This window comes from Marmota monax, unplaced genomic scaffold (assembly GCF_021218885.2).
Source record: "Marmota monax isolate L192 unplaced genomic scaffold, Marmota_monax_Labrador192_F-V1.1 WCK01_AAM20220418_F8-fsc00057, whole genome shotgun sequence".
Classification (NCBI taxonomy): Eukaryota; Metazoa; Chordata; class Mammalia; order Rodentia; family Sciuridae; genus Marmota; species Marmota monax.
Window position 1 is genome coordinate 10,422,124 of NW_026693933.1, and position 14,531 is coordinate 10,436,654.

General features: G+C 41.4%; 1 protein-coding gene across 10 annotated transcripts in view; it reads right to left on the reverse strand.

Moving 5' to 3' along the window:
* The window catches only part of Osbpl3 (oxysterol binding protein like 3), a 187,037-nt gene that overhangs the window by 15,272 nt on the left and 157,234 nt on the right, over positions 1-14,531 (reverse strand). For all 10 annotated transcript variants that reach the window (XM_046463529.2, XM_046463527.2, XM_046463528.2 and 7 more), the window contains 3 exons: positions 5,214-5,277; positions 2,392-2,470; positions 1,169-1,313 (listed from right to left, as the gene is read on the reverse strand). In XM_046463529.2, the coding sequence (XP_046319485.1) occupies positions 1,169-1,313; positions 2,392-2,470; positions 5,214-5,277 (288 nt within the window). The remainder of the gene's footprint in view (positions 1-1,168; positions 1,314-2,391; positions 2,471-5,213; positions 5,278-14,531) is intronic.

The window sequence follows — 14,531 nt, forward strand, 5'->3', positions numbered from 1 at the left end:
GTGGAGGGAAACCTCAAATCAAAGCAATTGAAAAATAAAAAGACTATTCTATACATCTTTAAAAAAATCTGACCAATCTTTCCACTTATTCTCTGAGTATGATGGGCCTCTGCTGTGTGCCAGGCACCCACCAGTTCCAGGCAGCAGAGATGATAAGATGGACCCAGTTTTTTCTCTTGTAGAGTCAGGGATGGCAAGAAGGGTATGAAGGGTAGGAAAACAAAACGAGCCATTTCAGATGGTAACAAAAATTGTGAAGAAAATGGGTTGAGAAAGAGAGTGACAGGCAGGTTGGGTGGTGATATCAGGGTCTGGGTGGAGCAGCCCAGGAAGAAGGAAGTGAGGAAGGAGAGAAGGCAGAGTGGCCCAAGGATGGCGAGAAAGGACGAGATGGTGGTAGGAGCTGAGGTTGGAAAGGGGTGAGGGTGGTGTGTATATATGAATGTGTGTGTCATGCCTGCAAGTGTGCAAGTGAGTGTGTACAGGGCTGAGGGTAGGGAGTGCAGACTGTGCAGCACCCCGTGGGCCATGGTAAGGATACAGAAGGAAATTGCTGGAGGATTTTGCTCAAAGGACTGATATGGCATGACTTTTCTTATGGTAAAACATACAAACATAAAACTTCCCATGTAGCCATTTCCAAGTGTATGGATCAGTGGTATGACGCACTTGCAGTGTGGTACAGCTGTCACCACTATTTCCAGAATGTTTCATCTCCATTAAATAACTCCCTATTCCTCCCTGCACCAGCCCCTGGCAGCCACCACTCTGCTTTTTGTCTCCCTGATTTGACTCCTTGAGGGACCTCAAGTGACTGGAACCTGCAGTATGTGTCCTTTTGTGTCTGGCTTATTTCATGTAGGATAAAGCCTTCAAGGTGCACCCATGTTGGGGCGTGATGACGTATTTTAAAAGGCATTCTCTGGCTTTGTGCTGAGGACAGATCACAGGAGGGTAAGGGTGGAAGGAAAGAAGATAGGACGGGCCTTGGCCCTTGTCCAGGTGATAAACAAAGGTGGGGCTATGTTCGGGCAGCCCCTGGCTCTGATTATGTGTTGGCACAGAGGTGAAGGTGACAAATGCCCCAGATGCCCTTTGTCCTGAGGCACCAGCTCTGCCACAGCCCTTCCAGGGTCAATGTTCAGAGAGCCCCCCACCCCTGAATTACCTTTATGAAATTCACTTTGCAGTGGCAGGAATCATCATTCAGGTTCTTGATGACAATCTCTCCGTAGTGCTCAATCCACCTCTGTCCACTTAAGATGTTGTGGATGCAAGAGGTCACTTTGTTCCACTCAAAATGATCTCCAAAACTAGAAAGGAGGGAAGAGAAGTAGTAATGGTTCCCAGAGGAACCAGCAGCCGATACAAACACTAGCTGCATTATAGACTAAGTCTGGCAGAGTGTCACTCATCCCTTCACTCGGGGACCTCACAAGGACTGTGCCAAGTGGGCACTCGAGTGTCTGCTCTTCAAGGAGGACCTTCTGCCATACAGCACTCTGGAAGCCACCAGGGACTTTGCTAGAAGCTGTGGTTTCCTGGAGTCTCCTGCTCCCTCCTCTGATGAAGGAGCAGCTAAGAGCCAGGAGCAGCCTGTGTAAAGTTGTTGATCCAGGAGAGGGAAGAAGGCAGGAGGAAGGTACAGGGGTCTTACACAATTTGCTACTCATCTATTATTTATATCTTATACAATGAGAGAACACTCTGATTTTACTCATGGAATTAAACAATAACTCTGAAGAGACAATAATAAGAAAAAAACCCTTGGGTGGCACTTGCTATGTGCCAAGTACTATTTCAAGTGCTTTACATATATTATCTGTGGAATCTTCACAACTGCCCTTTGAAGAAGGTAGTTTGTTGTCCCCATGTTGCCAGTGAGGGAGCTGCTGATGATAAAGGAAGGCAGCAGACTGCCGGAGGACCACCATGAGCAAGTGGCAGAGAGGGCATGGGAATTGACGCAGCCTGGTTCCATAACCCCTGGTCATACTCGTTTTGCTTTATAAATAAGTATCAATAATCTCTGCAAGATTGAGACTATGTCTTTTTATTTTTTTTAAGACCATGTCTTTCTAAAAAGGAATTTTTGACAGTGAGGCAAGACAACAGTGTTAAAGAAAACTACCATTCTTAACCTTGTTAGAGGGTAGAAATGAATTTTTAAAAAGCATCTATTCAGAGAAACCTGTTCTGCAAGAGGCGTTTCTTCTTGAGGGAAAGAAAAAACATGAGACTGCCCAAATGAGAAATATCTGAACTCACTATCAAACAGATTAAAAGAAAAATCATACTCTCATTGCTATAGGGTTGGCAGGCATCCTATCTCTAAAGTGGGTTCTTGGCCCTAAATTCTGTAAAGTTCCTAATCACAAAAGAACAACTTACGCTGGCAGAGTCACATGGGTTGTGCCAATAGGAACAATTTCCATGGATTTACCCCAGAATTTGTTTTTCCATCTCACATCTGAAATGAAATACCAAATAATACATACTTAGTAAGACAGTAAGGTAGATCAAAGAGTTCTCAGGCTAGATAAATGATCAACAACCATATAGTACAATCATCAGTTATTATATAGGAAAATATATCATGTCGGTAAGTACCAACTGGGTACCTAGAAAATCATAAGACAATCAGGGAAACTAAAACTATAAGACAAAAATCCTTCCTTTGGAAGTGTTAATAGCATGAAAGGTAGACAGAAGTGGAAACAACTTATGAGCACACAGAGAGGCCCAGGTACTCACTGAGTGTGTTATAACTGAATGGAACTAGAGAGGAAGGAATGACCAAAATGTCTGGAGAGAGCATCAGAAGAGGTTCATCCGAAGGGGCCATATAAATGAAGCTTGGTAGAATGTTTAGGAGTTCACCAGGCAGAGAAAAAGCAGCTTAAGGCAGAAGAAATAGCTTACTCAAGCAGACAGAGGTGTAAAAGAGTAGAATGTGGTTTTGTCCTATAGGTCCAAGGTTGTCTAGAGAGAAGAGTAGAGATTTAGATGGAGGGAGGAAAACAAAACAAAACAAAATAAAAACCCAATGAACTCTATAAGCCTGGCTGAGAAGTCTGGTTTGTGTGCACTGAGGGAAAATAAACCCGAAACCCATGTGATTGGATCCAGACCTTGCAAAGACAAATAGAAGCAATGTGGAGAATGGAAAAAGGGTAGAAGAGATTAAAAACAAGTCAACAAGAGGCTACTGTAATCGCCCAGGGCATAAACAGGAATGAAGTGAATCATCAATAGCCGTGGGGATGCAGTGATCCCATAAATATTAAAGGAAGAGAAATAGACAGGCTTAGTGGAAAATTATATAGAAATCAAGAAAGAAAGGGAGAATTTATGAATGATATCAGATTCTTCTAACTTGCATGAATGGTGGTACCAATCCAGGACACACGATTAGAGGAAGCAGGGAAGCCAGTGTGAGCCTGGGCTGGGGTCTAGCTGAGAGGTAAGGCTGAGACCAGGAGTGGCTAGCTGCATAGTATATGAATCTATTTATATGCAATGTCCCAAATAAGCAAATTTATATAAACAGAAAGTAAATGAGCAGTTGCCTAAGGCTGGGGGATGTTGAGGGAAATTGGAAGGGGCAGTATTTGCTAAGAATGTTTCTTTTGGGAGTGATGAAAATGTTCTAAGCTTAACTGTGCTAATGACCACACAAATCTGAGTAGAATAAAACCCACTGAATTGTGCACTTTATATGAATGAACTTTATAGTATGTGAATTATATATATATACATATCGTTTAGGTCACCAAAGAGGTATAGCTAATAAGCCAACAGAGGGAATAATACAGTTACAGGAAGTACTCAATTAATACAAAAGAAGGGAGAAAAAAAGGAAGGGAAACAAAGAAGAGATGTGACAAACAGAAAACAAATAAAAAGAGGACAGTTTAACACAACTCTATCTATAATTGCAATAAGTGTAAAGATCTACACAACACAATTAAAAGGCAGAGAAATGTCAGATTGGATTAAAAAAAGATTTAAGAGTCATTGAACTATGAAAATATATGGAATCATCCAGAAAAATGGTTGGAGGAAGGACTGCCCAGGAAAAGGATGATGAGGAATAGAGTCGAGGAGGAAACTGTGGCCCACCTGGAGCACACAGGGACTACCTTGAGAAGACCCTGTCCACTAAATGGACAAGCAAAAAATGAACAAAAAACAACTTCAAAATAGCAAAGAAGAGTTATTCATGAGATTTAGCAATTAGGACATTAGAAACCTTAGGAGAATTGTTTCCAGAGAGTTTTGATGAAAGGTGGAGAGATTTCAAATCAAGCTTCAATTTTAAACTTTAACAGCAAAGACTGAGAAAGGAAGTCATGGTACTTTAAACTAGTCATATCAATTATCTCCAGAGAGAGGGACTGGGTGGCTGGGGAATGGGTGGCAATGGAGTCACAGCCTACTGTTTTGTACTTTTTGAGTTTTACAAAGATCTGTAGGCACTGTGGGAAATCAGGTGACATCATTGTTAGCAGAGAAAAATGCTTTAAAAACTGACATGTGCTCATTGTTTGAAAACCCAGGATGCTCATCTTTTATTTCTAAGTTAGACTCCAATTTATTTTTTAATAAATGAAGATGTTAGTAAAATGAATTCACCCATGTCAGAAATATTTACAGCCTTGTTTATTCTTGACAACAATTTGCTACCCTTTCCCATCCAAAATATAAATTGAACAAAATTTTAAGAATGACAATCTTAAAATGAAAAAGAAGTCATCAATATAAAATGTGATTTCAGAAGTAAGATTTCAATGTTTTGAAAGCAAAACTTCCCTTGCTATCTATACTCTGATAAATAGCAGGAAATATTTAGTATCTCTTGAAATAAGAGAGGCATGACAAGTAGCCATGGAATAAAATAGACAAAAAGTTACAGGAATATATAGTGTCAACCTGACAGAGATGAAGGATTTTTTTAAAGGGAAAAACTAAATGATCTTTTTGAAAATATCAAACTAATATCAATTAAAATAAATCACTCAATATCAATAAACAATTGACAAATATCAACTACTCTTTAGAGGTAAGAGGTGAGAATGTCAAGTGAAACAGGTCCTCTAAAGAGACCTAAGTCTTGGGATTATTTGATCTTAGTAAGCATTTATAGTAATTCCTGAATCAAATAAATCTATAATCATTACATAAAATAGAAGTCAAATATTTTAGCACATTACCTTGCCAGAAAACAAAATTTCCAGATTCAGCGTGGCATGCAGAGATAGGTGGATGGTGGCTGACCTAATAGAGACAGAAGGCAAAAACCAAAAAAATGAACAAAATGTTGCATATCATGAAATATCTTCTTTTCTCCTTGATCTGTGATATGACACAAAGTACAGGGACTTCACTGAAAGAAAACTTCTGTAGTTTCCTTTAATAAGTCTGTCCTCAAGAGGGCGCTCCTGATACAGTCAGCTGTGAATTGCTCAGCTTGATCAGGGTGTAGAAAGTTGTTAATGGAAATCTCTGGAAACCTCTAGAAGCTTCCTGGGAATGTGTCCCAGTGGCAAATGATGAGGATAGAGAGGTATTTTAAAAGGTGTAAAAATAAAAACAGTCATTTGAGGACTGCCCATTCATAAACCAAATGATCTGACATTGGCTACCAGGTATTTTAGGTTTCTAAAAGTGCTGGCAAATATTTTAACTAAGATGTCCAAGAAAAAGCGTTTAACATGAAACTTCCAAGCAACACAAAAACACTCTCCCTTGGGCTCAGCAGATTTAACTCTTGAAAAGTGCTTTAAAAGCTGATTTAGCCTCATTAAATTTAGCCTCTTTTCAAATCATCTACAAGAAGACTGATCCAAGATAACTTTCTTTTTTTTAAACTTTTATTTATTTTTTAGGTGTAAATGAACACAACACAATGCCTTTATTTTTATGTGGTGCTGAGGATCCAGGCCGGGTCCTGCCTGTGCTAGGCGAACACTCTACCACCGCTAAGCCACAATCCCAGCCCCCCAAGATAACTTTCAAAAAGAATAATTTCTGTAATAAAAAGCTAAACAATTATAGAAAGGTTCATTAGCTGTTAAGAATTATGTATTTCTTTTTTGTCAAAATAAAAGTATCTTGAATAAAAAAAGTAATTATGTCCCAGAAAAGACAATCCCTACAACAGAGACTACCTTTTGATGTAGGGTCACTACTTGTTTTACTCACTAATTAAGAAGATAAAGAAAAAATGGCTCTCCTTCCGTTTTCTCTTTATCTTAGTAATACTCAAGGAACATGTTCTGTCACCATCATTCAGCGCTTGGTGAAACCATGCTGGTAGTAGTGTTTCTAGAAATTTCTCTGAGTTAGCTGGTTCTTAGCAGTAATACCTTAAGTTTAGAATATTTAGCCCAAAGCCTTCATATTGTAAACACAGAGACTGAAACCAGAAAGATTAAGTAACATTTCCTTAAACACTGGTAGTTAGGGGAGAAATAGAGGGGAAACCCAGTGTTTCTGGTTTATCTCAATTGTTTTCACTCCCCACCCCACCCCCCCAAAAAAAGTTTTAAGTAGCTGTAAACTGTTTTCAAACGCATAAAGCACTCAGAATACTGAGTCCAGCCTGGGATGGACAGGTGTGGGTATGTTTGAGGAGAGGAAAAGGACTTCAGATAACAAAGCCATAGCCACTTGCCTTGATTTGGATCCCAATTGTGCAGAGGAACAGGATTTGAAACGTGCTCTGCGCTCCCCACTCCTGCAGGTGGAGAACTCAGGGGTGGAGTGATGCTGAGTTGTGCACATCACAGACATGTGTGGCCAGTGGGATTGCAGCAGAACCCACTTGGGCCAGAGAGGAGTACAGATAAGGACTGACAGAGTGTAATCTTTCACGTGACTCAGGGAACTTAACCTCCAGCTGCTCTATGACGTAGGGGATGCAAGTGTGTGGTCACTTGGTTTCTCTTAGCTCTCACATGCCTAAGAATGACAGTCCCTCACTGTCCTTTGGGGTTTTCCAGGGCAATTTTCACTTTAAACTTAGAAACCTAAGTCCTATAAAAGCAAATCTGTGTTTGCCTTTGATTTTTGTTTATGTTTTTTAAATCCAACCACTTGGAAGTACTTTCATATTACAAAATGCTGTATCTCCTTCCTCCTTTCTCTTACCCAGAGAGCTCTCGATAAAAACAGCAGAGTTAACTTTAAACCATGGGATCATATAAAAATAAATCCATGTCGGACAGTCCTTACCTGCCCCTCCACTTCCCAGCCCCGCTTGGAGTGGGAGGAAACTTAGGGAGTGTTCCTCTCTTCCGAAAATGTAGACATATTTTAAAGTGGATTATTATAATGTAGATTATATTCATCCCACAGAAACAATATAATAATGGGGGAGGTGAGCATTATAGCCTTACTCAAGAACTTGGCATCTGTTATAGATTTAGGCAAATATAAACATCAAAGCAAAATAGAATATATAAAAACTAGGCACATATTCTGCAATATAGTAAATCCCATAAAACAGGATAAATATATTGTCCACATGAATTATAAAAGATGACCTATCAGACTCAGAAAATCAAGGGACAAGCAAAATAAAGGAAGGAGGAGGGCAAGATCAGGTATCATAAAGCCAGAGGGAAGGTCATAGAGCAGAAGGAGGAGATAGGGAGAGAGGAGGGGTAGGAGAGGGGGGGAAGCGCAGAACGAATTTTTAAAAATCATGCTATAGGCATATAAAATATTCCACAGGGAATTTCACCTTTATGTATAAGTAGAAAGAACCAATCAAAAATAAATAAATAGATGAGTGAAAGAAAGACCAGAAGAGTAGAGGAAGGAGAATGAGGGAAGAGAAGAGGGGACAGAAAAGGCAGGAAACGTGAACTGAAATTGAATTCCATGCTGTGGGATCGTGTTGGACTGAACCCGATTACTAGGTATAACTATAATCCTCCAATTTAAAAGAAGGGACTATTATGCTATTATATATACATCTGATAAAATACAACTTTGATTTAAAAAAAACTATCATGCCAGATTAATAAACCAATGTTTAGCAGAATGGCCCTAGATGGGCCCAAAAGATGCTTTCCAAATGACTAAATATCAGCATTCGTGTATCAGTGATTTTGCTGATTCCCCTTTAGGTTAAATGGGTCTTTGAGAATGGTTTATGTGCACCATTTTGCTTTTAAGAAGTTAACAAAGCTTTCTGGGGAAATTTACAAAGATGCCTTCTTTTTTTAAATACATTTCTTCCAAGAGCACTTATTTGTGAAATGTTTCTGGATCATGAACCACGAGCTGCACTAGGGTCAGGAAGTCAGGAGAGCTTCTGTTGTCCCACCAATCCTGGTTCTAATTCTGCAATGTCATCTGCTGTCTGTGTACCTTTGGGAAAATTTCTTAATCCTTTTCAGCCTCAGTTACCTTGTTTGTAAAACAGGACTAACGCCACTGATGGCCTATACAAAGAGACCACACATTTAAAATGTGTACAGAATTATATACTGTCCAGGATCAGGCAGAGGCTAGATTTTAATTTTTCTTGAGTGTACAAGAGTATTTCCACCTGGTTCTCATGGTGACCTTTTATCTTCATTCACTTTATTTTATAAATAGAAAGACAAGACTTGCTCAATGCTACACCATTAATGAGTGACATAGGCAGCATGCAGTCCCAAATCCAGGGCTCTTTTCTCTATGTCCCAGTAGCCTTTCTATGTCTCCCCTCAAAGTGGAGCTCCTGTCCCTCTCAAAGACACTGCACATCATTATAGTCCCTTTCTGTGAACATTTAAAGAAAGCATCTTTTGAATCTGACCTTTCCCACCTCTCTGAATCTCATTTATCTCTCTGTAAATAAGGTCTGAGGATCTCTCTCGGCTTCAAAATGCTGTGATTCTAATATCTGCTCTCATCATCCTCTCTGACTCCCAGCACCACAGGGGCCAGGGGATGCCAGCCAATTTGGAAATATGATTCTAAGGCTCTGAATAGCTTGAATGCCCATGGGAAGGGATAATTTAGAGTTAATCCCTTAATCTTTGGTGATGGCAGTCTTTCTACTGAATAATGAACATAACCTAACCTGTCTTTGTTTATATGGGATTTGGTTTGGTCTCTATTATTATTATATCTTAATTCAGGACCCCCCCAAAAAGGCAATAGATGCTTTTGAGTTTGAACTGATTCAGCCCCAGAGGAGATACTCAGCCTATAAGACGAATAGAGGCAGACCTAGCTTCCTGCTCCATTGCTTCTCTCCAAAGAAAAGCAATTCCTAATTTGTAAGGATTCCTAAGGACTCAATTAGTATATTGTTTTACTGTGCAAGTATTTATATGACCTTTCTTTCTTTCTCTCTCTCTCTCTCTCTCTCTTTCTTTCTCTCTCTCTTTCCCCCTCCCACCCTCCCTCCCTCTCTCTCTCTTTCTTTCCAGGGATTGAACCCGGGGGCACTTAACCACTGAGCCACATCCCCAGCCCTTTTTATATTTTGTTTAGAGACAGGGTCTCACTGAGTTGCTTAGTGCCTCACTTTTGCTGAAGCTGGCTTTGAACTTGTGATCCTCCTATCTCAGCCTGCTGAGCAGCTGGGATTACAAGCGTGTGCTGCTTCACCTGGCAAGACGTGTATCTTTCTTCCTATGAGCTTCACTGTAATTCTTCTAATTCTTAAGAACACTTATAATTCATTATTTATTTACATATATGAGGCTTTTCTTTACCCTGCTATAATCATTTTGATTTATGCTTTGGAGGTATTTAATATAAGAGGTGGTCAAAGGAGAAACAGATGAGGACAAGATATATTTATTTTGTACGTTTTTCTTTTTTGGATTTAGAAAAACATCAAACATATCACTTTTCTCCTGTAACTGCCCAGAGACAGAGCTACATAGCTCTCCTTGTTCCTGCACCCTACAACAGTGTAGGACAGCTTATGGAAAAGAGAACATACACCAGGTGAAAACAATCACCCAGGGAGGGGACCAAGGGGCCATTCTTCCCATGTCATTCATCATTTCCTGTCTGACTTGAGGTGTCAGGCACTGTCCTAGTTTCTGGGAATAAAATGATAAACAAAAACAAAACCCCTCACCTTCATAATACAGTTTATATTTTAGGGCAGAAAAGGACAGCAGAGAAGACAAATAAGCACCTCATCTGTCAGTAGTGACAGGTGTTAGGGAGGACAAAGCAGGGGGTGAGGATAGAGGTGTGGGTGGGGAGCAAGATAGCACTGTCTAACAAACAGAAACCTCTGAGGCTGAAGGAAACAAACCAAGAGGATATCTGGGAGAGGTGCATCCTAGGCAGAGGACATTGCAGATGCCAAAGGCTGGAAAACAGTGTGAATAAATGGGAAGCAGCAAAAAAGACCAGCATGGCTACCGGTGAGGGAGGGGAGAATGCAAAGAAGTAAGGCGACCGACCTGCTGGCCTTGGCGTGCGTGGTGGGCATGGCCAGGATTCTGGATTTGATTCCAAGTTATTTGAGAAGTGGGTGGAGGGTGTAGAACAGATTTTGCTTCTGTTTAGAACACTCACTTTGGCTGCTGTGTGAGGAATTAGTGTGGAAATGGGACCAGCTGTAGGTTCATGGCAAAAGCCTCAGTCACTGATGACCCAGGCATGGGCCTGGCGGGCAGCACTGTGGTGCACTGCAGTGGGAATGGCTGGCTTTGTAAGGCAGGCCCCTGGGTTTGCTGCTGGATGGATGTGGATTATAAGTCACAGGGCTACTAAAGATGATGCCAAGAAGACTGGCTGATGTGGGTGAGAATGCACCTGCCAACTCTATTCTCTTCCTCTGTGTTCCAAGTTAATTACTCATAAACACACAGCTTCTTGAAAAACAACCCAAAACACAAAGTGATTATTTGACTTAGAAGTGTAGCAAACCACAAAGCAATGGCTTTGTTGCTTTCTATTTGGTTGTTACTAGTTTTATTTGAACAGCTTGAGTTTCCCCTCTGATGGTATTTCTAAAGTCAATGCAACTAACTTTGATCAGTAGTAAATAACTGTCACCAGAGGTAAAAGAACCATCCACCTAGGTCACACGTGTGTGCAAGGAGAAAAGAGATAAAGAGAAGCACTTGTAAATTTGGCCAAGAAAGTATGTTCAGAGTTCTACAAATGAGCAACAGAAAAGGAAGAAGAATTGAGCCAAGAGAGCAAAGCGGAAAAGACCTCACCTGGGTCTCACATTTCAATGACTTTTTCCCCTTGCATTTTAGTAACTTAATAACCACATTCAGCATTTCTGCACAAACTCTCAACAGTAGTTAGCTGGGTATGTAAACGTTACAACTACTTGAATAAAGATCTGAATGACTGAAGTCTCATGTACACAGAGGAAAAGCTACTTTTAGGTCACAGCTTAAGCAGCTCCAGGGGCACCATTGATTACAAGATCACGGCTTAATTGTGTGTCCCTTCAACACCAAACCCTTCTCAAAGGTAGGAGAAAAGCAGTATGGCTAACTGCAAGGAATTTTCTGCCTATTCCTTCAGCAAAGGTCAAAGCCATCATGCTAGCCCCATAAGGAACAACCCTGACCTGCAAGGGAAGAAGGGTGCTTTCCCAGTCCTCCTTTTCTGGGCTTATTTAGAAAGCTGAGACTGATTCACGTTTCTGGACACAAAGGTGGAACAGCCCAGGGGTGGAACACAGGACAGAATGTTTATGACATTCCTGTCAGTCTCTCATTCACAAAAGCCACACCTCAGCCCACAGCAGGAAAGAAAAAAGTCCTATGTTAGTTTGGATAGGAAAGGTTTAAGTGGCAATTGACAGGGGGAGAAGGAGAGATAGCTGATCATCAAAAAAAGGAAATAACTAGATAGCACTTCCCCATCAACTGGTTGCTAACGGCTCCTGTTGGGAAGGATTGCATTTTCCAACAGGAGCAATCATCATCTGTCTTTTAGTCATATAGGCATGAGAAGAAAGAAAACCTAAAATTTATAAAGGGGCTGTCAGTCCATCACCTATTGTCCGTTTGTCATTTGTCCATCCACCCACCCAATTGGCAAAAAAACAAATAACCAACATTACATTAAGTGAAAAACTCTTAGGGGTTAAGTTCTGTACTAGGCGCTGGGCATCCAAAATTAAATAAGATCTAGGGCATGTTCTCACTTAAGATAGTTCATAGGCTAGGAGAAGTGCTTATAGCACACAAGTTTTGACATGTGCAGGACTTTGATCTTTATAATGGCCCCTGGTTCAGTGTGGTTGTGTCCTTATTAGGAGATAAGGGTGGGGCCCTGGTTCAACTTGGCTTGTGTCCTTATAGGAAGATGGGTGAAGGGCCCTTAGTTTGGTGTGGTTGGTGTCCTTATAAGGAGATCAGGGTGGGCCCTTGGTTCAGCATGGTTAGTGTCCTTATAAGAAGAGCAGCACAAGTTTTAATTCAATGTGACTTCCTTCATTATACAATTATCTTCCCTCCTATTTAGTTGATATTGTAGAAAAACATGAAAATTGCCTTACCTCTCATTTTGGGTATACTCTACAAGTATTTCTTTGTGCTTCCCATGGGGGAGGGTTCCATTTAATGTCAGAAAGAGATGCCACTCAGATGTGAATCTATAGCAACATGACTTCAGTAGGGTACAGATGCAGCTGCTTGCTGTACCTCTCCAACCCTGCCCCCTCAGTTACTGATGTTACAGTGTTTATATTCAGTACCATAGAATAAAATCAGGGTGTTTTGATACATTATTCTCTTACAATTTTATAGAAAACTAAAGTAGCACTAGCTTTTATAATTGTCATGAATCTGCTTTACCAGGGATCTTTCTGGCTTCATCAAGATCTAAGTTCCCATCTAAGGCCCTTCAGTGCAAACCCTCACACAGGGCACATCTAGTGGGGACCAACTCCCCGGGCTCTTGTTTATCAGGTGCTGTCATTTGAATGTGTGTATCTCCTAAATACCTGTTGACAGTTCAGCCTCAATGTAACAGTTTGAGAGATGGTTAGGCCAGGAAGTTCCCAGGCCAGGGATGGGATGTGCACATTAAGAGAGCTTCTCCAGCACGTGCCAGGACCTGGTTCGGTTCCCAGCACTGTACACACGTGCATGCCACCCCCCACCCCACAAGTACATTTTTCCAGCTGGGTGCAATGATGTATGGCTGTGGTTTAATTAGCTTTTTGATTGCTGTAATCAAAACACCCAACAAGAACAACTTGGAGGAGGAAAAGCTTCTCTGGGGCTAACAGTTGCAGAGGTCTCGATCCACAGACAGCTGACTCCATTGCTCTGCCCAAGGTGAGGTCATCATCCATCATGGGAGAAGGGCCCAGTGGAGGAAAGCTGCTCACTGCAGGGCAGCAAAGAAGCAGAAGCCTCGAGTGTAGATATGATGAGGTCTTCCAAGGCCACAAAGGCATTAAAGATTTTCAGACTCAAAATGAAAAGACTGCTGAAGTATCCCACAAATCTTAATTCTAAACAAGTAACTATCAGCCTCCATAACACAGTTAAGCAAAAAACCTTCCAGTGTCCTTTCTTATTCTTATTATAAAAGTGGAAAAGGTCCTGGAGGCCCAAAAGTGAGATGACCACTGGGGGTTATGCCCAGGTGTGACTGGGTCATTTCTCGCCCTGACCTGACAAGGAGCTATTGTGAGGAAATTTCAAAGAGAAGGTATATAAGAGAGTGGCTGCAGCTAGGTTTTTGTCCTTAAGTACATGGTTGTCATCTTTGGATATTGGGGTTTTTTTTCCTTTGCTTTTGTTTTTTTGTAGTTTTTGTTTTGGTTTATTATTACTATTTTTTTAAAGCTAGCATCCTAAGATGGTGTTCTGTTTTAGGATAAGCAGTGAGAGTGTCAGAACAGTGTAGAGTTGCAGGGGCCAGGCTCCTATGAGCCCACCTTCATGGACCATTATGAAGTTGTGCAGGGCAATGGGGAAGGGGACTTCACCAAGGTGAAGCTTGCTTGCCATCAAGTCACTGGGTCATGAAGGTCATGGCAAAAACAGCCTGAAACCTCCCCTTCCTACCTGAACCTAAGTTGATGTTGGGCTTCAACCACTCAAATGTGATCCGGCTTTTTCAGGTCATTGAGACCATCAAATATGTCTACATTGTCATGGAGCATGCAGGTGGGGGATATCTACAGAGCCTCATCTTGGAACCTAGTGGCATGCCAGAGGAGGAGCCCGCAGATTCTTCAGACAGATCATGTGTGTCATGCAGTACTGCTACAAGAAGGGTACCATGTGCCAGGACCTCAAGTCTGAGAGCGTCATGCTGGATACCAGTGGCAAAGTATCGACTTTGGCCTGAGCACCAGATTCACAGCTGGGCAGAAGCTGACCAGGTTCTGGGACACTCTCCTATACTTTGATCCTGAAGTCGTTGGGCAGGAGGAATATGCCCCCCCGCCCCAACGTCTGGAGCCTGGGCATCCTTCTCTATTTCATGCTGACAGGGAGTCACCCATTTATGGCCAACACTGCTCGGGAGGTGAAGAAGCTGATCATGGAGGGAATGTGTGGCATTCCCCTGCATGTTTC